Source organism: Pygocentrus nattereri, chromosome 17 (assembly GCF_015220715.1).
Source record: "Pygocentrus nattereri isolate fPygNat1 chromosome 17, fPygNat1.pri, whole genome shotgun sequence".
NCBI classification, from domain to species: Eukaryota; Metazoa; Chordata; class Actinopteri; order Characiformes; family Serrasalmidae; genus Pygocentrus; species Pygocentrus nattereri.
In genome coordinates, this window is record NC_051227.1 from 31,203,072 (window position 1) to 31,227,064 (window position 23,993).

Consider the following 23,993-nt stretch of genomic DNA (forward strand, 5'->3'; position numbering starts at 1 on the left):
TAATGCACATATTTGGTAGTGATGGTAGTGGTAAGTAGTGGTAGTGGCAGTAGTAGTAGTAAAGTACTGGGCAAATGTCAGAGACTATCCTTCATTTGTTTAATATCCAGTCAAAACAGCCATTAAGTACAAGTTTTTAGTAATTTTTCAACATCAGTAAAACAAAAAAAAACATATTCAGCAGAAACACACAGAGACCTCAACAAGGGGGGCCTTGATTTTCTCCTCTCTCAAACATGAAAGCTTTAAACACTGTTTACCTGATGGTGACAGGTTTGTGGTCTATCAGGTCTTACACAGTTGTTAGCAGTCCTAGTTTCTCTGTATTATTAAATGGATTTCTGAACTCCAGATTTTTATCTTATTTTCTTTTGACTAATCTGAAATCCCACTTATTGCCTGTTTTGATTGGAAATTTGATAAACAAAGGGTGATCACTGACCTTTGCACAGTAGTGTATCATTAGTAATGAACAAAAATAATTTAAAAAACTGCAAGAAGCACAGAGAAGTAAGCCTCAGAAGGCTATTATTTACTCACATCTTGGATTGTAGTTTTCGTGTAATGTACTGATGTTGCAGTTGACCAGTCAGAAAGATTTCATTTCTTTGAATTCAAATTTACTGTTAAAATATACATTTTAATCTGCAACCGGTAAAACAAATTTGATGCCGACAGAAAATATTTCTTTTACACATAAAACTTCAGCTACAGAGGTGTAGCATACTTTTCAGGAGTGTGTGAAATCTCTTCAGTGCTGACCCAAAACAAAAACAGTGTCCCTAAGCTAACTTGAGCAATTCTTGCAACACTTTGTTTTTAATTTACCTTTGTCCCTCTCTTTTCATTGTTTTAAACTTTGGAAACTATTTTCTAGTGCAAAGGTTGATTCAAGTTGACAGTTGACCACAAGCTAAGTTAAAGAGTTAATATTGTGTTAATGTTTATTTTGTTCCCTTGTGTAGGTTTTTATCTTGCATTCAGTTGAGCTGATATAGCAAAGCTGTATGTTTCCAAGAGTAAACATACAAAACTGTCTTGTTTGGTTGTCTTTGAAGTGAATATACATTTAAGCAGTGTTTGTTAGATGAGTACTGATCAATTGTTTCGAAATCTGACTGATGTTCAGAAATACTCTCCCAGCGCCACAAACCTCTAGTCACTACTGCAAACATCCTCTTCCCATCGTGGGCTGAATCAAAGCTTGCTATTGTCTTCACCTCATGTAATCGGTGAACCTTTAAGGGTTACAAAACATTCTCCTAGAGGCTGGAGGAATGCACAGCTGCAGCAGAGCAGCCGTCTCCTGCAGTGACCGTGTCTTTAGTGAGGGAGAGGACGGAGGAGATGATGGATGGATCCAGTGTCGGGGCCGAAGTTCCTTCCATGGAGCCTAGTTCCAAGATGTTCTGTTGTGGCTGGTTGAGGCGCTGCCTCCCTCTGACTTACAGAGAGGAGCTCTACCACATCCTGCGTATGACTGGACCCCTGGTGAGAAATCAGCCCCAACACATACACACACACACACACACATTCACACACGAAGAGAATGAAGATGATATAAATCTTGTATGCTTGTTGTCTTAAGTATCCACACCATATATGTCTTTTGTTAACAGGATGGGAAAGTTGAAGAAATAAGGGATGATGTTTGTGATAGTATTGTAATGTTTGTGAAACTATTACAGATGTTATTTAGGAGCCCTGATGTGTATGCAGTATTGTTAAAAGTTTAAAAGAGCCATATACAGTGCTATGAAAAAGTATTCGCCCCACCTGATTTCCTTCATTTTTGCTAATTTGTCACACTGAAATGTTTCTGATTGTGCAACTAATTTTAATATAAGATAAAGACAACACTTGAGCTTTAGGTCACAAACTGATTGGGTGGAAAATCTCCTTCAGAATTTTCTGATAAAGAGCAAAATTCATGGTTCCATTAGTTATGACAAGTTGTCCAGGTGCTGCAGAAGCAAAGCAGTCCCAGACCATCATACTACCACCTCCATGTTTGACTGTTGGTATGTTGTTCTTATGGTGGAATGCAGTGTTAGCTTTACACCAGATGTAATAGGATCTATGTTTTTCAAAAAGTTCCACCTTTGATTTATCAGTCCACAGAATATTGTGGGGTTTTTTTGGCAACTGTGAGTTATGTTCTTTTTGGTCAGCAGTGGTTTGTGCTGTGGTTGGGATAGTGTAGTGGTTAACACCTCTGCCTTGTAGACTGGGGTTCAATCCCCACCTGGGCAAACCCCCTACACTACACCAATAAGAGTCCTTGGGCAAGACTCCTAATATCGCCTTGGCCTACCTATGTAAAATGATTAAATTGTAAGCCGCTCTGGATAAGAGCGTCAGCCAAATGCCATAAATGTGCAGCTCTCCAGTGCATGTCGTTTTTGCTCAGTCTATTTTCTTATTGTGGAATCGTGTACATTGACCTTAACTGAGGCAAGTGAATCCTGCAGTTCTTCAGATGTTTCTCTGGGTTCTTTTGTAACCTCCTGGATGAATCACTGATGCACTCTTGGTGAAATTTTGGTAAACCTGACACTCCTGGAAAGTTCACCACTACTCCAGTTTTCTTCCTTTTGTGAATAAAGGCTCCCACTGTGGTTTGCTGGAGTCCCAGAGCCTTATGGCTTTGTAACCCTTTTAAAGTGGTGCATGGCACTGTGTGCTGCATTTTAATACCTTCTAGCCTGCTTCACATTGTCAGACAGGTTCTATTTAAGTGATGTTTACATTTAACACGTCTGGCAGTAATCATGCCTGGGTGTGATCTGATCCTAATAGTCAACTAAAATTGATCTAAATAATTAACTGAATTTGGCAAACAAAAAGTTGATTTAGCAGCTAAGGGGGAATACTTTTTCACACAGGTCCAGGTAAGGCTGAACAGCATTTTTCCTTCAGTAAATGAAATCATTTAAAAACAGCATTTTTTGTTTACTTAGGTTATCATTGTCTAATATTACAAATTTGACAATCTGAAACATTTAATTGTGACAAATACACAAAGGCTAAAGAAATTAGGGAGGGGCAAATACTTTTTTACAGCACTGTAAGCAAACACTTTTTATTCAACAATATTTTGTAGATTAAAATATTGCTAAGAAGAATTCTTTGACATTCTTTGACATATTTTTTTTATATTATTTATAGGTGTACACTACTCTAAACTATTTGGACAAAAGTATTTGAATACACCTCTTAATCACTGAATTCAGGCATTTCATTCAGTCACAGGTGTATAAAATCAAGCACCTAGCCATGCAATCTGCCTTTACAGACATGTGTGAAATAATGCGTTGTTCTATAGAGCTCACTGAATTCGAGCGTGGTACTGTAATAGGATGTCACCATTGCAACAAGTCAGTTTGCGAAATATCTTCCTTCCTTGATATTCCATGATCAAATGTGAGTGGTATTATTCAAAAGTGGAAGCATTTAGGAATCACAGCAACTCAGCCATGAAGTCTGAATGTAAAGTTACAGAGTGGGGTCGCCGAGTGCCAATGTGCATAGTGCATAAAAATCATCAACATCAGCATTACTCCTCTGGCATTAACATCAGCACAAAACTGTGTGCTGGGGGCTTCATGCCATGGCTTTCCATGCTGAGCAGATGTAAGCAAGTCTTATATCACCAAGCACAATTCCAAGCATCAGATGGAGTGGTGCAAAGCACGTCACCACTGGACTCTGGAGCAGTAGACATATTTTATGGAGTATAAAGATATTCTGTGGAGTGACAAATCATGCTTCTGTATCTGGCAGTCTATTGGATGAGTCTGAGTTTGGCGAATGCCAGGAGAATGTTACCTGCATAATCTTGCCTCCAACTGTAAAGTGAAGCATGGTGATGGAAATGTTATAATTTGGGGCTGCTTTGCTGCCTCAGGGCCTTGCCAACTTGCAATCAAAGAATTGACTATGAATTCTCTTTCATACCAAAGAGTGCTTGAGGAGAATGTATTACTATCTCTAAAAATGTTGAAGCTGAAGAAGTGGACCTTCTAACACGATAATGGTCCCAAACATACAAGTAAATCCACTCAGGAATGGCTCAAAAGTAGAGGGTTATTGAATGGCCTAGTTAAAGCCCAGATCTGAATGCTATTGAAATGATGTGGGGATTTGAAATGGGCTGTACATGCAAGAAACCCCTCAAATACTACAGAGTTGAAAGAATTCTACATGGAAGCATGGACTCCAGATGTCAGAAACTGGTAGACAGTTATAGAAATGCCTACTTAAAGTTGTCTCTGGCAAGGGGGGCAGTATCAGTTACTGAAGCCAAAGCTGTGCTTACTTTTCCAACAGACAAAATTACATCTCAGGTATTGTAGTTTTTAAATAAATGATTTCATAGTTGAATTTCCATTGATATTTGTTCTATGACATAATATTTATCTCCACATACTGCTTCACTGAACATCAGATGCTGATAAGTCCACATTTCTCAAAATGGAGAAACATTTCACTACATGTTCTTACTTCTTCACATGACTGTGTGTGTTTTTACTGCAGTGTGTGTATATATGTATGTGCTTCTTCACACTTCAGTGTTTTTGTATATACAAATTTTGTATGTCCATATTCATTTTTTCACATTACTTGAAAATACCAGCTGGGGAAAATACGTAATGACTGGATTGCTAGAAGTAATCCAGAACTGCAATAAATCTATTTACATTAGCTTAAATCAAAACTTTTGCATATATTAATGTTTTCCATATTCTCTATGTCTTCTGTATATGTACAATTCTGTATATCTTCTATACAATACACATGGAAAATATATTCTACATCTTATAAAGTATATTCTAAAAAAAAAGGATTTGTGCTGTTATTGTACATTGTTAAATTTGCTGTTAAGCACTGTGTAGTTCTTTGTTCTTCAAGATCCCATTGATTCTTTCATCTCTGTTGGCAAAATATTGCTGTGTTTGTATCCCCAGCTTGTGTGTCGGTTCCTGAATTTCCTCCTTTTCTTTGTGGTCACAATGTTTTGTGGCCGTCTGGGGAACAATGTGCTGGCAGGTTATGGTATGGCTTCAGCTGTGAGTCTCCCACTGTGGCTCTTCATCTATATAAAAATTCTTATTGATTTTTTAGATCATTTAGTAAAATAACACACTTCCTATGACTATTTTAAGGTAGATTATAACATGAGGGATGATAACACTGGTATATCATTTCAGATTACAGATTTATGAGAACTGTTCATATTAACTTGCTTTTCAGACAATAAATGTAACCACTGCAGCAACTGGGTTGGGACTCGCTTTAGCCTGTGATACACTGGTTTCACAGGTATGTGAATGTTAGAACTGTCACACATTTTCTGCAAGTTCATTAACCCCTTAAAATCCCAGGCTTAAGGCATACTAAGGCTTAATCAGTAACTATACAGACTACAATGCAAACTACCTGAACTATTCTAAGGTTATGGAAGTACATTAAAACTCTGGGCCTGCTTGGTCATTTTAGGTGTTAAATAATCATAAATGCCTTATTTAAATTCAGCATTTGACATGTTGCTTTAGTTTGTAATACACATATATAGAAATATTAGGAATGCTCAACACTATGAATGGGGAGATATGGGGAGGATCCTTTGAGTTGATTTTAGCTTTGTTTGCATGGGAATTCTATGAGAACACTTCAGATCAAGTCTGGACTACTTAACAGTGCAGGAAGACATATGGGCAACACCTGCACAAAAGCTTCTAGCAGTGATATGAGTGCTCATGAGAAATGAATGTGGGTGTGAAAATGCATGCGTCTATGTGAAGGTTCTAATTTTGGAATGTTAAAATGAATTACAATTATGGTTGCAAGCAAGCATTTATTATTTATCCAAAATATAAAAATCCAAAAACAGCTTGGTGTGTTGTTTTCATTGTCTATAGTCCACTACTGTTTAAACAGTACCTCCAGTCATGTCTATATGTTCAATGTCTTTTTACAAATGATTTGAAACTGAACAAAAATAATGAACAAATTATGGTTTCTTTCGATTTCATGATGCTTTAAATTGTTTCCTTAAGAGCTACAATGCAAGCTCATCCTTGCGCGCCTATTAACAAAGCTTTTGCCGGTGTTTTCCTGCAGACGTTTGGGAGTAAGAATCTGCTGCGAGTGGGGGTGATCCTGCAGAGGGGCATTCTGATCCTGCTGCTCTTCTGCCTGCCGTGCTGGGCTCTGCTTATCAACTCCCAGCCCCTTCTGCTCCTGCTGGGACAGGACCCTGAGGTGGCCAGGTGACTGATTTAAACTTAGTCTTGCCTTAAAAAGTGAGATTATGAACTCATTTTGATCCTCATTTGGCTAAAAGAAATTGAGAGCAAACACTGAATGACGGCTGTGGTGGCCTATTTGATACTGTATCTATATTTTGAACTGACTGGAAAATAATTTTTCATAACAGTTGAATGTAACATTGCTCAAAATCTCATGTGGCATCTGCTGAAATGTACATGTTTGTTGAGCTTTTTTAATGGATACCTGCTCAGTGGAAACACAGCAGTGATTCGGGTCTTGTTTCTTTCAGGATAGCACAGCTTTATATTGTTGCTTACCTTCCTGCTGTTCCAGTAAGACTCCAGTTTCATTGTATTATATTTTCCAAATGAAATGACCTGAAATGAAATGACATGTTTGTTTGTTTTTGTTTTCATATGCACAGGCAATGTTCCTGTACCAGCTGCAGTTGTCTTACCTGCAAAATCAGGTTGGTTGAATGAGATAAATAGCTGTAGAACAGAAGTACGGCAGCATAATGTGAGCTGCGTGTTTAAAGCCTGTTTAAATAGCTTAACTACATCTGTGTCCAGGGTGTGATTTTCCCTCAAATGTACGCATCTCTGGTGGCCAATATTGTGAATGTGCTAGCTAACTACGTCTTGCTATTTTGGTTGGATCTTGGAGTACAGTGAGTGTGCTTTGTATCCTTCACTTTAAAGCTCCAGTGTGCTTTTGATAAAATACAGATTTTTCTCATTTTTTGCATGTGTGCTTGTATTTCAGTGGATCTGCAGCAGCAAACAGTTTTGCTCATTTCTTCAGCTGCATTGTTATATTTGCTTATATTTGTTTAAAGAAACTCCATGTGAAAACATGGGGAGGTGAGTCTGTCCCTTTACATTTTATATTTAATTGCAATAGAGCAGCCTGCCTCAGCTGCTTACACTAGCGTTTAATTTAGCATGCACTGGAGGAGGACGTGTGACAATATGTGAATGTTATTGTGATGCTATATTTTCTTGAGCATATAACGGGTTTTAAGAGACATGAAAAAGCCCAATTTGGTCCAATTATACAGAGACTTTAAATATTAACTGTAGCTCTAACCCAGTTTGGCATGTAATTTTATTTTTTTTTACGTTTTCTTTGTTTTTTCTCCTTTTCATCATTTATATTGTGTATTGTGCCTTCAGGTATTGTGATGATATATTTTTATCATATGGCAGCGCTGCACTTTCACTGCTGTTACAGGCTGGTCCTCAGAGTCACTGCAGGACTGGGGGTCCTACATGAAGCTGGCTATTCCTAGCACACTAATGACATGCTTTGAATGGTGGATCTATGAGATTGGGGGATTCTTAGCAGGTGGTTTCATTCAATGCATCACTTTAACCCTTAGAAGTCAACAATTATTCCATAATTATTCCCTGTTCCAAAATACATTTACTGTTATTCAAAGTGTTGATGAAGCATGAATGAATAATATGAAATTTAAGCAAATTGCAATGCCTATTCATACATTAAGTATTCCTGTATTGTTCATGCACAGTAATATTACAGTACAATTACAATATTGCATATTGACACAGGATGATCAGCTTGTGAAACTGATGAGCATGTTTCATATAGGAAAGTGAAATTTCCTTATTTTGGATTGTTTTTGTTGGAATCATGAATGCTTTTTACATATTATTAAAGGCTTGATAATGAGGAAATAAGGAACATTTATTTTAATGTAGTCATGATCAAATCATGAATGTTATAATAAGTGTGTTTTCAATTAATTATATTATATACTGTTTATTTTTTTATATTAAATACATATGATATTTAATGACTGTTTCAAAGTGATTGCCATTGTAATGGACTGTTACCCTACTGTTTATGAATATGTCATGAATGCTTCATGTCCATATAGTTCCTGTAAAGCGTTGGCTATGTGGCTATGTGATTATACACACACACACACATTCACACACACACATATGTATATGATAACTGACTTTTAAGGGTAAAATATTTAAGCATTTTCATTAGTTGGCCTGACTTTCCTCTTTCTCACAGGAATGCTGGGAGAGGTGGACCTGGCTGCTCAGCACGTGGTCATAATGCTGGCTTATATAAATTACATGGTAATGTAGGAATGTAATCTTGAAATGACTCATTCATCGCTGTGGTGTTGACTCTGTAAAGCATTAATAAAGTTGGCTGAGATAAACATCAGCTAAGGCAAATGTTCAAGCATACTTTCGCTGAGTTGGCGTTTATAGAAACTACCAGTGTGCCAACTTTGCTTTTTCACACATGCACATACACGTGTCTTTTCAGCACAGACTGGGTGGCTTGACAGGTTACCTGTTTTCTCTTAAATTTGAGCCGTTTTTGATTCTATCTTAAATGTATGCAATTGTTTGTTTTGTGCATGTGTTTTGTTTCTGATACATATAGATTCCATTGGGTGTGCAAGGTGCAGCTTGTGTGCGTGTGGGTAATGCATTAGGTGCTGGAGACACTGCTGGAGCCATCCTTACTAGCAAGGTTTCTCTCATCTGTGCAGGTGAGAGAACTATGCATTGCTTTATTTTATTATTACGCCATCAGTTATAGTCTGTGCTTCAAAGGACTTGACCCTAACTCTTGCATTTGCAGCTGTGTTGGCGATCATTCAGGGTCTTGTGCTTGGCTCAACAAAAACAGTTATTGGCTTTATGTTCACCTCTGATGAGTAAGTCTTTGCTAGTCTTTCTTCGTTTTTCTTCAAATCAACTACAGAAAGGGCACATTTTGTTTGTGAGAGAAACCTTAACCGCTGCATATGTTTGCCTTCATTTTCAGGAGCATAGCAGAGTTAGTCTCTGAACTAATGAGTATCTACTGCCCTCTTCAGTTCTTTAATGGAATATTGGTGAGTTATGATCTGAAGTACTGGCACCTAAAACGTACAGGCAGCATACACAACATAGTATCTTATGAATGTGAATTATATATATAGATACTACTTAAAGTGCTTTTAAACTTGAAATCCTACCACAATTCTGCATTTCTGCTCCAGTAAAATGCTTTCCAGTCATAGTAATAATAATAATAATAATACTCATAACATCTTTATCATATAAAACAATACATTACATCAGCTTCACCATTTTAGAGACCTATACATAACAAGACACCATAATAATTCAGCACCCTCGTTAACTATGGTTTTATACTTATAGAATGTGAGTTTGTGTTTATTATTTTCCTAGTGTGTTGGCATGGGCATTGTCATGGGGACTGGACAGCAGAAGATAGCAGCCATTGCTAACTTGTTTGGTTACTACTGCATTGGACTTCCACTGAGCATCACTCTGACCTTTCCAGCTAAGCTACAAGTTGCTGGTTTGTTCGTTTTTCTTGACTGCACCCACATGACAGCATTGTACAATTTATTTTCAAACAGAATTATTCCAGCAACTCATCTGCTTCTTCCTGTTAACAGGCTTTTGGTTGGGCCTCCTTGTCGCTGTGTTTTTGCTGTCAATCTTTTTTATTGTCATCATCTTCAAATTAAACTGGAAGAAAATGACAGACGAAGTATGTCCAGTACATCTCTATCTCACATATCTGTTCATCTTCATGAGTAGACAGATGATGTTTAATACTGAGTACTCATTCTTCTTGAAGGCTATTAAGCGTACTGGAAAGGGGAAGAATGTAACACACACAGACTTCAGATCCAGCCACAGGCTCTCTGATAGCTTCTTCCTTGCAGTCACCAATGCAGATGTAAGTTTTATGCCTGATATTACTTGTAAATATCAAAGCCCTTTTTGCAATATGTCTGGGTGATGTTCTACCTTATAATTAATCACTTAACCAGCATATCAAAAGCCCTTTTTAATTTTTCACTTATAATATTCACATGCTCATCAGATTCAGAATGGGAATGGCTATCAGATTGTGAGCTCTCGGGACCAGGATGAGGAAAGGAGAAATCCACCGGCTCAAGAAAGTGTGAGTCAGGAGGAAGGGAAGAGTGCAGCACCGCTCTCCACATCTCAGCTCATCATCAGGAGAGGCCTAACCACTCTAGCTGCTGTCATCATCCTCGCTGCAGGAATAGCTGCCCATCTCATCCTGCCTCTGCCTGAGGTGGCGTATGTTACCAACAGCACTTTGGACTGGGGGAACTTCACTTCACCTCCTCCAGTTACTACACAAACATTAGCCTTTTGAGCCCAGGAGACCAGTGCCTGGATCACTTTAGAAGTGATCTGATTTTTTGAACTAGTATATTGGTATGCTAAGTACATTAGTATACTAAGTATTTTGAAAGTTATTGGGATAAGGATTTATCCAAACTATAAGAACTGCTGTTGTGAGTATCCCCGAACATGAGGACATAAGACAAGTGATCCAGTGAAATTACTTTAGTGGAAATAAGTACTTGTCTACCGAATTTAACCCATCATACCAAATTCCATCCATCCATCCATCCATTATCTTCCACTTCTCTGGGGTTCAGGTCGCGGGGGCAGCATCCTAAGCAATGAGGCCCAGACCTCCCTTTCCCCAGCCACTTCCACTAGCTCTCCAAGGGGGATTCCAAGGCGCTCCCAGGCCAGCTGGGCGATATAGTCACGCCAGCGTGTCCTGGGTCTTCCCCGGGGTCTCCTCCCAGATGGACTTGCCTGTGACACCTCCCGAGGGAGGCGATCATACCAAAATATACTCCAATAATATACAACTGGACACACGTCCATATTTTTTGTCAACTCTGGCAGGATACTTGATTGGTCTGTGGGATGTGGGTTCATTGATATTTGTACATCCCTGTATTAAAACTGGAATCAACTTGTCAGACAATTAAAGAACAACTATTACATTGACTCAGATTTTTTAATGTACAATGTAACAAATTTGTATATAGAATTTATTGACTTGTAGTATTACAGTATTATACTTCCATACAGTCTCTTGACTAAGCTTATCCACAGATGCAAAAGTCCATGAATACCCTAAAGGGTAGGATGCCTTCTGAAGATCGAGGCTCTGAGGCGAGTTCAGGGCAGCTGACCCCACCCCTACTTGGTTCCATAGTCTAATCAGACCACGGTGGTCATCAGCATTAGTGTCCTTCTGCTGCATCTCTACCTGTTCAAAATCACATTTACGATGAGCCCTCCAGCCAGCATAATGAGCATGGCTGCTAAAGTCAGCCCCCGGCGGAGCACCAAGGCCCCTAACGATAGCGGCTTCCCCACAGTACAGATGGGTGGCTTCTGTACCAGCAAATCCACATCCGTGTGTGTGCCTTCTTCATCGCTCTCTACATCTTCTTCCTGATGTACCATGTCTGCCAACAGAGAACTCTTTTAAACATTATGCAGTTTCTGGCTGTTGATTGTTTACATGATTTGCTAAACAATAACAGGTTTTTACCATTCTCTTTTAAATTCGTCTTCACTCCAGCTCTGATCTGGGCCTGTGATCAGATCAAGGTGTTAATAGCAGTGTTACCTTGAAAGAGCCAAGGCAAATGTGCTTCAGTGTGCTCTCACCTCCTCGGTGGTTTTTCTCCAGTCCAGCCTTACAAGCAGAATTATGAAGAAGACTGACTGAAAGAACACACAAATTAAAAGACCAGTCCAAAGACCTATGACAGAGAAGAGAAGCAGAATTAATAAAATAAGCATAAGCAAGAGAGACAGAGAGACGAAAGAAGGGAGTGAGAAAGATATATCTCCTACCAAAAATTCCCATTTTTGCAGCAAACATCAGAGACACTCCAATGGGGAAGCCTACAGCATAGTATCCAAACACATTCCCAACCGCCCCGAGCTTCTGCTTCCCTAGGCCTCTAACAATACTCCCAGCAGAGGCCTGATTAACAAGGAGGCACAGTGTCACATGTTAACACATTCTCTATTTCCTTCTTTTTTAACTGTGAGCCCATTTTATTCCATATGTAGATCATCAATCCAAAGACAATCCAGCGCCTGAAGTTCTGTACTGGAGCTATGAGACTAAAGTAGATAACAAGTAATGGAACCTTATACCCTCCTGTTAGCACTGTGCCAACTACAAGTCTAAATCTAGACTTAGTTTTTTTCTGACACTGTAGGATGCTGTGGTGTAAAAAGTGACATTTGTTAAAAAGTTATTTTATCTATAAGTCTTGCATATAACTTATGTCTAGCAAGTATTATATCTCAAGTTTTCAAAGAAGATTGCAAATATCCAAATGCAAATAGAAGGTAGACTTCCATGTTTTATACACTTTTTAAAGATGAGGTAATCCCCTTACTTTCTCTTGATGTGCCATAACCTGTTTTCCTCATCATCAAACCAGTGATTTATTACTTTTGGACCCAATTAAATTTGACCCATTAAAAAGATCTAGTTATTTTTTTTGTATCTAATCATTAAGGAAGGCGAGCAGCATCAGCATCCAATGCCCTGTGTATTTTTTATTATTGATGTTCTCTTTAATCATCATGCTTGATTATTATGTTAGAAGTGTTCATTTTCATTGCCATCTATAAAAAGGGACAATAATTGAGGTTTTAATATTGCTGCTACTTTTTTGAGACATGTGAAGCATTTTATCAGTTTTTGTACATAACGTTCTGTGATATAGCGTCAGAAACCACATAAGTGAGTCTATTTGAGATTAATCAACGACGCAACATGGTTTCAGTCAAGTGTATAAAGATGTAAGCAATCAGTCATATGAGCTACGCAATCATTATAGATCTAGTGCAGAACGTAAGAAGCAAACTTTAGGCTCCAAACATGGCACAGCTGGTTATGTTTGATTTTCAGCCAAATAATCTCTTTAAGGAACAAGTTTGCTGTCTCACCGCTGTGGCATCAAGTAGATGGAAAGGAGCGTAGAGCACCATTACAGTGGCAACCCTTGCTCTAATCTGTCTGTAAGAATAGGAGAAAACACTTCTAAGTCCATGTTTTGGGTTATTTTCACCAACATTCTAGCTGGTCTGTTAATGACAGTTTTCATCTTGTATTTTCATGTTGCTTTGAGTGTTGAGTCTGTTAAGCTCATTGTATACACCACATCACATGTTAACACGTGAAATATGACATAGGTGTGGGTGATAAAGGATTTTACTTGTGGCTAAAGCATATTTAAAAAGCCATATAACTTACAGGGGATAGTAAAGATAAGACAACATTGAGATAATTTGTAAATGTAAGACTGGAGCACTCACTCATCACTTGAGAAGATGTACGAAATTACATCTTTGGTAAAGCCAACGATAACTGCCAAGCACACTGCAACAGAGACTGTGAAACAAGTTCATGAGCCAAGCTCATTCACGTTTCTCAGGATAACAGCAGACTTGGCAGAGCGTAAATCACACAAGACAGACCAGTTACAAATGTGCCAACTGAGCAGAGGTCGATCGCAAGCTTTGTTTCAGTGTTTCAGTTAACAGTTTCAAAGAACCTGACAAGTATACAGTTTAAATAAACTCCACACATGTATAACCCAGCCTAAGTCAATTCTGTATTCAAAACAGAATTTGACCATTATAATTTGTTATCTCGGGAGTACCTGCCATGGCCATTGCGAGCTTGGCAGATAGCTTGGCTTGCTCAGTGTCCCCAGCCCCTATGGCATTTCCCACTCTGACACTGCCAGCCACACTGAAGCCTATAGGAACCTGACAAGAAGACAAGAGTGACAAGGGTGTTTAGTTTAGAGCTCTCTTACAACTTTTGAATGACTGCCCTTCATGCAGCTCACACAAATATAGTGGTTAGCATCATGTTCTTGTTGTAAAGTATAGTGCCTGAGTGAGTCAGTCATGATAAGTATTTACCATATATGCAACATTTGCCAGTTCATAGATAATTGACTGAGCTCCCAGCTCTACTGGACTTATCAAACCTGCCATGGAAAATAAAGACATTCAGCAATATTATTAACAGTTCACAATGAATTACAAAGTATAAAAGTAAAGCAAATGAGCTTGGCACAAAACGACTCTTAGTCTAATGCCCAAAAAATCACCATTATCCTTCAAACCCCATTAATCACTTTCATGAGAAAATTTAATCTAACCTGCCAAAAATGCACCTAGCTCATAGGTCCACCACTCTGCACACAGCATCAACATGCCTGGAATAGCTAGATGGAAAAAGGTATCCCACTCTTGTAGACACTCCATGGACCAGCCTGAACAGGAGAGATGTAGGAGGTGGCATAGTAAATCTATGTATCTATGACACATGTAGCCATGTCTGTATAAATAGGATTAGGCAAAGGTGAGAATTAAAGCCTGCATGATGATCATTTCTCATTACAAGGCTAAAAAAGTTTTACAAATGTGTATAGAATTCAGTTACATTGCATGCAATACAAAAAATATGAACAGCCTAGTCAAATTACATGTTTCAAACTCCTCTACCAGGACCAAATATGGCTTTTAAACATGGCTTTTTGCAAATGCAGTACATTAATTTAGTACATATATTGGAAAAAATAAAACATACAATACAAAATGTGCCAAAAATTGGACACGTTTTGGCTAATGAAAACAAATGCTGAGTGACTAACACTCTTGTGGCATTTATTCAGGATAGTTACATTGAAGCTTATTGGCCTTACTTTACTTGATGGCCCTTTTTAGCTGAACTTCTTTATCTGGTAAACAAGACTACATAAAAACGATTTCTTGTGGCCCTCCAACACTGAAACCTTTGGCACTATTTTATATGAACTCACCATGCCAAGTGTCCTTATGTAGACCTCTACAACGGATGTAGACAAAGAGTACAATAGCCATCAAATACTGTGAGACAGTATTGGCTGCAGCTGATCCGCTGTATATTAAAAATTCACATTAGTAGGGTCTGTTTAGGCTACAATTTCTCAGTATCTGCATCTCTTTACAGATATTACATTTTGTCATTGACATCATTATGCATTCTGTGTCCCATCAACTGGATCGTGGTTGATCCTGGACGATGGCTCCTGCCACTGCGTCCTTAAGCAAGGTACTTAAAGCAAAGCTGCTCAAAGAGGAATGTTTCTTGGCACATGTAAGTTGCTTTGGATCAAAGAAAAGCATGAGCTAAATAACAAAACTGAGGACTCTGATTGTACTCACGTAATACCAAGATCCAAAATGAACAGGAAAATATAGTTGCTCAAGGCATTGAGCACATTTGCTATAACTCCAGTGATGACCAAGGGCCAAATCATTCCCTATAGAGAGACCTGTCATTAATTTAGATTTTAACACCTCTCTAAAATGCTACAACTTCACATCTTATCCCCATACCTGATTTTGTAGATATGTTGACTCAATGATGAATACAAATAATGCCTTTAAGACAAGAGAACAAATTCAAATTAGAATTTTCATTAACACTCTGAAACCTTCAGTTGTCCCTTTGTGTCTCTTCATAAAGCAGTTTATACATACACAACCCCATTTCTGTGATGACACTGGTAAAAATGTCCCCGTCCCAACTTTTTTGGAATGTGTTGTTGCCATCAAAGTCAAAATGGGCATATCTTTTTCAAAAACAATAACATTTGTCGGGTTCAACATTTGATATGTTGTATTTGTAGTATTTTCCTTTAAAATATGGTTTACATGATTTGCATATCACTGCATTCTATTATTACTAAATTCTGCACAGCATCACAACTTTTTTGGAAATGGGGTTGTATATTATTTTAGCATGAACATTTATAGTCATTATAGTTATATAATGGTTTCATAAAGTGTTAATGTTTTACATACTGGAAGAGCTGGCATAAAAATCTTCACATACATCTGAGAGAGCCTGAAACAGACAGGCACAGCTATGTTATAGGAAGCCATTCATAGTTAAATTCATAGTTAAAACATAACTATGGATGTTTGGGGCTTTGCACCCTGTGGAAGAAAATTTTGCAATGTGGCTTGTGCTGTGAATCCCCAAGCAGATTAATTAATTAATTAAAGAGTTCAAAGTTTCGTAGTGTCTTCACGTCACGTCTTATAAGTGGTGACTGCTGAATTTAGGCCCAATCCCATTTCACTCCTTGCCCCCTACCACTTGGCCCTTAGCCCTCTGTTTTGCATGTTCATGTCTAGGGTTAGGGTGTCCCGATTTTTATTGAAATGGAGGGGTAGGGTGAAGTGTTAGGGCTATGTGGCCCTCCAAACGGAGGTTTTTCAGAGGCGCACTACAGACTGTTATCAAAAAGAAAGTAAAACCGAGAAGATGGCTGTGCGAGCAACCAAAGAAACCCACAAATGTAAATATGTTCTCCATTAAAACTGTTGTATTATCTTACTTTAATGTCGTTTCAAAGTATTATGGTCGATTCTTCATAACAAGAATAAAATATCGTTAATAGTATGTCAAAGTTTCTGTAGCTACCCAGCTAACTTCCCGCTTCACCTAAATAGTCCCGCAGTTCTGACGCTTGAACCGCCAGAATGTAACTGCTGCTGGTGAAAAGCTGACTTTGTATCACCAAAGAATTAACTGTGGGTGATAAATAATAATTAATTGTCTTATACACCCTTATATGATGCCCTAAATGTAACTGAAGCCCAGCAGCGAGGTCGCTGAACTTTTCCCTTCTCTGCTATCAATCAAGACAGGCAGGGTCACCTACAGAGCACCGCTAATAGCCCGTTAATGAAGCAATACTTGTTTGGCAAGATTTCAACCACTACCGCTTGTAACTCAGTTCATAGGGGTTAGGGTGACACTTGAATACAAGGGGTAGGGGTAACAAGAAGAAATGGGATTGGGCCAGTGTGTCTGTACAAGTGGGGTCATTCCTGCCTTGATGGAGAACCGAATCTTTAATCTTTTGTGTATGGGAGAAGGTGTTATCCACTCTTGAGTATCTAGGCCTTGCTGGACCTTGTTTAGATTGTGGTGTCAATCTGTATGACTCAGTCCAAAAACTCACATCAACGTGAACAGTTTCACAATGGCAGCAGCACAACGGCACCAGTATTAGTGTATTTTTTCCTCCACTGTCTCAGTAAACCTCCTGCTTTAATAAATGTATTTAATGCAGCTTTAAAGGAAACACCAGGACCACCAAAAAGTCTTACAGCTATATTATGTAAGATTTGGAAAAATGGAGCCCTCTCTGGTGGAGATGTTTAATTGTACACTGTGTTGTCCTCCAGAGTCCTCATCCACGAGCGGATGAATCTGATGATTTCAAGTATGTTGAAAGTGTATAAAGAGAATTCAGCCGAAAAGAGATGAAGGACATCTCCTGAGGATGTAAGTGAACTATCTACAACTGTCATCTTATTATTATTATATATAAGTATAACGTTGATTTGCATTTGAAACCTAAAAATGGAGCTTGGCCTTCAAAGTCAGACTGAATTTTAAGTTACTATTTCAGGTTTTACAGGGTGACCTGTAGCAGGGCCCAGACACCATATTTGAATGTTTTTTTTCTGTGAATTCTGTGGAGTACACTACTGCTTTCTTTTAACCAAAAAACATGCATAGGTTTAAACAAGATGGTCTTCCAAATAGACAAAGATTTTCTTTTGCTTACACATTACTGAAGATGTGCTAGTGTGAGAACAGGTATCTGTAACATTTGGTAAACAGCTTAAGCAAAACTATGCTTTGGATATGTTACTATGAGCCTACCTACTTCTGGATAGATAACTTTGATGAATTTGTATAGTTTGCATAAAGCCACAGTGATGGTTACACACAACAGTGTATTACATATCTATTAAAAAATAACCAAATGGAAAACAACAACAGATGCTATTAATTAATGTCGATTCAAGAGGACAAATGACAGCTGTAGACGACAGGAAAAACAGAAAGTAAGTGAAGAAGAACTTGTGAAGAAAAATGCATGTGTCTATTTATAGTGTCACAGTCACTATACATCATTACAGTCTTACACATGTACATCACACAGTCATTAAACTGCTTCAAACTCTAATTAGTCTCTCATCTAAAATTCTGGTCTTTGTAAACTCAGTATACAAGTTCAGCATTGTAATGAAATACTTATGTTCAAAGTACTGACCATTCCAGCTAGATGCAAAATTTCCCCCCTGGCCATGGTCAAAATACAGTTGTTGCAATGATTTTAAATTTACACCCAGAACTTTAGCACCAACTTAGCTTAGCTTACAGCCACGCATACATTTTGCTAGTGCAACAGACTCAGATGTCCAAAAAAATAGGTTTTATATAATATAATCAAGTTCAAAATATTAGCATTTGCCTGTTTTATACCTACCTGGCCACTTCTGGGTTTTGTTTCACCATCAGTAGTATGGACTCTGTGTTGATTAAAATGGCCCAGCATGGAAAACATGCTAACAGCAAGATGATAACTCCTCTCTGCACAATAACACCAACTCGCTGGAGGTTACCACTCCCAAAAGTCTGTTAATGACAGACAAGAATCAGGGAACCAAGATAAATGACAAGAATCAGGGAACTACACTTCTATTAATCTGAACAAAAATATTAGGACTTGCTAAAAACATAAATCATTTAAATCAATAATCCAACATATTTTCTTCAAAATGCCCTTTTTGTGAAATGCACTGTATTATGTAAACCTTGTGGTATTTTAACTGTTACTTTGAATCACCTTATTAGTCAAATGAACAAAGTAGACGGGAATTCAACTTGATAGGCCAGCAAAGGAGCATACAGGATGTACCAAGTTACCAAAAGTGCAAGAACATTCAATAAATAGAATGCAAATACAAATCCACACACCATACAAAGTCCAGGCAAAGATAAAACATGCTTATTATTTGTTGCCTTATTGAGAAGAATAACTGCTATTGGGAAAAGCTGTTCAGGTGGCATTTGGTTCTTGTTTTAATGATTTTCCTGAAGAGAATTTCTGGAACACATTTCCTGGGTGTGTGGGGTTTATGCTAACTTTTTCAGTTCTCTGAAAAAGTTTTTTCAGTTCTCTCTCTTCCTGACGCAGGTGTCATGCAGCTCCTGAATTGAGGGCTGCTGCTATCCAGTAAGCCCTTCAGCAGTGCATACAATTTGCTGTAGCCTGTCTTTTGAGAAGGAAGAGGATAAGCTGAATCACACAGATATGAAGAAGGTTAACATGCTGTCAGTGGTGGATTTGTAGAACTGGAACAGAACCAGTGGAGAGATGATAAGCTTCCACAGCTTCAGAAGAAAGAACATTCTTTGATGATCTTTCTTGATAATGAATGCTGTGTTTGTCACCCATTTGAGATCTTCCATTTGAGATGGTGGCACCTAGACATTTGAATGACTTGTCATTAATAACCAAAGAGGATGGAGAGGTGAGTTCTTACAAAAATCTATGACCCTGTCTACTGTTCTCAAGCTCCAGGTTTTTTTTAGGTACACCATGTAGCCAGATGGGCCACCAATCTCCTGTAGGACTCCTCATTGCTGGTAATGAGGTCTACGATAGTCAGTAGATGAAATAGATGAGAGGTGAGAGCACGGACCCCTGAGGTGCCCCAGTGCTGATGGTTTGGGGTTCTGGCAGGTAAGGTCCCAGGCAGACAAACTGTTCTCTTCTCTGACAGAAAGTTAATAATCCAATGGCAGATGGAGGCGTCCACATGCAGTTGTAAAAGCTTACCATAGAGACGCTCCAGCAAAACTGTATTAAAGCAGAACCAAAGTCTACAAATGATTCTGGCATCAAAGCCTGGAGTGTCAAGATGTTTGAGGACATAATGTAAACTCAGGTTTACTGCATCATCTGTTGAGTGGTCAATATATTATTGTAATACATTTTTGGAGAATATTATTAGGTTGCTATCTCCAAAATGGCAACTTCACAGGAGAATGCAAAACTGTTCTTTACTCCTTCAACGGCAAGGGCCCACCGGTGGGTTCCAAGTTTAATATACACTTTTATAACCTAGGAATAGCTCAGCTAGTTGTCACTGAAGTCTCTGTAGTTACTGAATAATAATAAATAAATATGATAAATAATAAATTAATAATAAAGAAATATGACTGTTTTTGGTGCATAAAACCACACAAAGGGTGGACCCGACAGAAAACAATAATATTCAAAGACATATTTAGGACATGAGCACTTTAAGAGAAAAATGTTGAAGTATTCCTTTGAAAATGCTGTGTGTGTGTGTGTGTGTGTGTGTGTGTGTGTGTGTAACGGAGAAAAATGAAACTCCTACCTGAGATATTAACGTGTCACAGGCTGATGCCAAACCGTAGCCGACTGCAACACTCGACACATTGATAATCTGTTAATATGAGCACAGAGAAGATTACAGACACAAACAAGGAGTTTGAAAGAACCCTATTAATCACTCACAGTCAATATTTCTTTCTACAGCCAAACATAAAACAAACAAATCAAGCTGGAAAAATGCTTAATCTACTCACAGCTATGGCCAGAGCCACTCCGTCAAGCTCTGTACTCCCCAGATGTCCACAGAACACAGTACTGACAAAACTTATTAAATAGACCATAATATATGACAAAAGCTATCGAAATAAAACAGAAAGATCATTAGTACCATAAACAAAGTGACACAGCATGTTTACAGCCTGTACTGGGTTTAAAACTCTAAGAGTAAAAAATATCATTACTCCTCAAACAGTGGGGATTAAAAATGAGAAACAAACATGGGACAAAAATATAGAAATCATCACTTAGCAATGTCTGAGTTCTTATGATTTAAATTCAACAAACATATTTTTGTGTAATATATATTTAGATATTATTATATTATTCTTTAAATATATTTTAGACAAGGCTATAAAGATACTCCAGTAAGCTTGTTTCAATTGTGTAATTTCCAGGCTATTTTTAAGGGGCAATACTTTTATTGCTACTCAAGTGTACTTCTGCAGAAGGGGCTTTGCTTTCCATACAGTTACATTTTAGATAATAACATTTAGCTACTACTTTCTCTCATGTCTCTCTTTTAAGGTTAGCATAGTGTTTTTATTTACATTTATATTTACAGCATTTAGCAGACGCTCTTATCCAGAGCGACTTACAAGAAGTGCTTTGTCAATCTACAGAAAGTATCTTTTTATCTATTTTTAAGCGAGTATAATCTGATAAATACAGAGATAAGCGCTATGATATAGCCTGGTTGTATTTTCCCAGCTTCCTATGCATTGATATCACCATCTACAAATGGTGCTCATTTGAAATGGTTTGACATCAGATAGAGCTCACTCAAGTGATTCCCAGCCTATTTGGTGGGATTTAAATAAGAAGATTAACTAGGAGCGCTGGCCAGTCCAAAATTGAGCACTTTCAGAATTTGCTTCAAGTTCATTTTTATTTATCTGAGTTTGCTATGGATGGATCTGAGGGGAACAGTCTTCAAGGAATTACTTCAAAGGAGAAGAAGAAGTCAAATCAAGGTGATGAACCTACACTGGAACGAATGACGCACTAAGTTTACTTGATGTAAATGTGCATATGTGCCCCCCCACCAATGTGTTCAGTGCACAGCTTCCAGTGTGCACAGTCGCTATGAAGCTTCAATTGCTGGCCCCACAGTTCGAGACGAGCCCGGTCAACGGTCAGTGTGACGACAGTTAGTTACGGTGAATAATCAGCGTTTAACTGTCCTTTATTTTACAGTACAGAACACGTCAGAAACAACCTGTTACGTCATTAAAAAGGGAAAAAATGGCAGAGGTACTGGAAAAAGATTGCATCTTAAATATTCCCTTTATCTATTTAATTACTCTCTTAAGCCGTAGTGACAGTAGCTACAAAGCTAGGAACGGCTGGCATGTAGCAACACACGTGAGAGAGAGAGAGAGAGAGAGAGAGAGAGAGAGAGAGAGACCTTCACAGTCTACTCACCACAGGCAAGGCTAGCGCTGATAACTCTCTAACTTCTCTTTTTACTTCGTCGGGGAATAAACAGCGATATTGTTTCCGGTGGTTGTTTGAACTGTACGGAATGAGAGCGTTTTCAGCCATGTTTCAGTTAGCTGTGTTCACGAGTGCCGCCAATAAAGTTCACTGGCGACTGCTGCGAGCGACTGGAGTGGAGTTATCACATGGGCTGGACACATCGCTGGGCGGCGACAGGGGTGGGCCTAAGCGTGCGGTCACCAGCCCTCCTTCTGGAGTTCGACTGAAGGTACTTCAACTACAAATATGCCACTCCTGCTTCAGGTAAGTAGCATATTGAGAAGTCCTCGCCTGACGCGACGCAGGTCTAAACCGAACTCTGCAGGAAAGTCGATCTCCGGGAGGAAGAGTGGTAACTGCCGACTTAAAGGGGAATACCACCGAGTTTTAAACATTTCTGAATAATCCATTCCTTTGGATGTAAACAAAGTCAGAGTGGTTTGACGTGAAATGGTTCACTGTAGAGAAACTTGACTCAGATTTCTTTATAGTGGTGATGATGGGACCCAAGAGTCACGACGTCTACAACACAAATGTAGCCATTTTATGTACTGTCCTAGCCCACCAGTGAACCTCCCCGTGTTTTCTGAGTTTTTAGATGTTAACAGTGGTGAATTAGTCAGAAAGCTGAAAGAATACGTTTTCTTCAGGGACTACTTTGCCTTACAACACCCTGCAGTTGTATTGTGACCCCTCCACCATGAATTGATTAAAATGAATGGATTTAAATGCAGTTTAAGCCACAATAATAGCACAAAACTATCATAAAGCAACATGTCAGACGTCAGGCAGCATATATCTAACTATTTTATCTACTAACTTTTTGGGAGGGAACTTTCAGAGGCATTAAATTCTTTAGACGTCTGGTTCCTGTCACCACAATGGTAAGCAATACTGACCTGGTAAATTTCTCTAGAACAGAACATATCTGACTAAACCACTGAATGACTTTGTCTGCATCCAAACCACTGAAAAATCAGTGGGGTTCCCCTTTAAGCCTCTCACTGTTTAAAAATACAGTTAATCTGTTTTTCTTCAGTGGTTCATAAGCATGTTATGATGCATCCTTTAGAGCTGCTTCTAACTTACTGCACTAACTTGTTCTACTGTTCTACCTTCCTTCAGAGTCTAGTTTCAACTACAATCTGACACTCCTGCTCCTGTTAACTAACCTTTGCAGAAGCCTTTGTTTGCCTACATCACATGCATTAGTGGTAGGTGAGATGGTTCAGCATGTTTGATGCAGGTAGGAACTAAACTATACAGGAAAGTAGATCTCAAGGAGGAGGATTAGTGACCACTGCATTAAAATTTAAACCAGGGATGTCAAACTAGAGAGCTTCTGGGCCAAAGTGCTGGGGAGATTAGTGTTTACCCTCACATAACACCCTGAATTCAGTTCACAAAGGCCTTGCTAATTAGCTGAAGAGCTGAATCAGGTGTGTTTAATGAGGCAGTGTGCTGAAGTCTGAAGTGTTTTGACCCACAAGGACTGGAGCCTGACACATGTTGTTTAAACGCTTCCCTTCATACAGCCCCTTAGTATTATTAGGTGTTTGATAAAGAAGGAAAAAGAACAAAGAAAGTGTACTTCAGTGAAAGTATGTCAAAATCTTACTTAATAAAAATGGATATATGGAGAAAAAATATACTAGAGTGAAAGTAATAACATATACATTTAAACATACTCAAATACATACATTAACAAACAAATTAAAAGTTTTTTGGTGTGTGATAAGCTAAATAACTGACAACTAGCATAGTTGTAGGTAGTTTCAATTTACATTGATGTTAAACTGGTTGGATGTTTAACAGGGAATTCTGCTGATTGTTCAAAGTTTTCTGCACAATTAAATGG

The 23,993-nt window shown here is 38.4% G+C and overlaps 2 protein-coding genes across 4 annotated transcripts; one reads left to right on the forward strand and one right to left on the reverse strand.

The window, feature by feature from the left end:
• Positions 1–1,061: 1,061 nt before the first annotated feature.
• LOC108425892 (multidrug and toxin extrusion protein 1-like) lies at positions 1,062–11,123 on the forward strand. Of its 3 annotated transcripts, XM_017694923.2 has the most exons (17): positions 1,062–1,491; positions 4,968–5,069; positions 5,254–5,322; positions 6,124–6,272; positions 6,563–6,605; positions 6,698–6,742; positions 6,846–6,943; positions 7,039–7,136; positions 7,507–7,620; positions 8,320–8,387; positions 8,704–8,812; positions 8,905–8,980; positions 9,091–9,160; positions 9,501–9,633; positions 9,734–9,828; positions 9,919–10,020; positions 10,168–11,123. In XM_017694923.2, the coding sequence occupies exons 1-17, from the start codon at positions 1,348–1,350 to the stop codon at positions 10,468–10,470; spliced, it is 1,818 nt and encodes a 605-aa protein (XP_017550412.1). In that variant the 5' UTR covers positions 1,062–1,347; the 3' UTR covers positions 10,471–11,123. The 3 variants fall into 3 exon arrangements, with proteins under 3 accessions (XP_017550412.1, XP_037402472.1, XP_017550414.1); XM_037546575.1 differs by lacking the exon at positions 4,968–5,069; XM_017694925.2 differs by lacking the exons at positions 4,968–5,069; positions 5,254–5,322 and having other exon boundaries at positions 1,063–1,491.
• On the reverse strand, positions 11,115–22,273 carry slc47a3 (solute carrier family 47 member 3). The gene is made up of 17 exons (XM_017694921.2): positions 22,082–22,273; positions 20,635–20,736; positions 20,424–20,492; positions 18,503–18,651; positions 16,014–16,056; positions 15,546–15,590; positions 15,372–15,469; positions 14,987–15,084; positions 14,324–14,437; positions 14,082–14,149; positions 13,814–13,922; positions 13,467–13,542; positions 13,098–13,167; positions 11,985–12,117; positions 11,796–11,890; positions 11,677–11,719; positions 11,115–11,590 (listed from the first exon to the last, which is right to left on the reverse strand). Exons 1-17 carry the CDS (start codon positions 22,199–22,201, stop codon positions 11,385–11,387), a joined length of 1,638 nt encoding a protein of 545 aa, XP_017550410.1. The 5' UTR covers positions 22,202–22,273; the 3' UTR covers positions 11,115–11,384.
• Between the last annotated feature and the right edge of the window lie 1,720 nt (positions 22,274–23,993).

What these genes read in the sequence shown, in the direction of transcription:
- LOC108425892 (XM_017694923.2), top strand. Translation starts at nt 1,348, where the DNA reads ATGATGGATGGATCCAGTGTCGGGGCCGAAGTTCCTTCCATGGAGCCT. An exon ending in GTTATGGTATGGCTTCAGCT is followed by an intron (nt 5,070 to 5,253) that starts GTGAGTCTCCCA and finishes CTTGCTTTTCAG; the next exon opens with ACAATAAATGTAACCACTGC. An exon ending in GGTTTCTCTCATCTGTGCAG is followed by an intron (nt 8,813 to 8,904) that starts GTGAGAGAACTA and finishes TTGCATTTGCAG; the next exon opens with CTGTGTTGGCGATCATTCAG.
- slc47a3 (XM_017694921.2), bottom strand. Translation starts at nt 22,201, where the DNA reads ATGGCTGAAAACGCTCTCATTCCGTACAGTTCAAACAACCACCGGAAA. An exon ending in TTTTTATGCCAGCTCTTCCA is followed by an intron (nt 15,591 to 16,013) that starts GTATGTAAAACA and finishes CTTGTCTTAAAG; the next exon opens with GCATTATTTGTATTCATCAT. An exon ending in CAACATATCTACAAAATCAG is followed by an intron (nt 15,470 to 15,545) that starts GTATGGGGATAA and finishes GTCTCTCTATAG; the next exon opens with GGAATGATTTGGCCCTTGGT.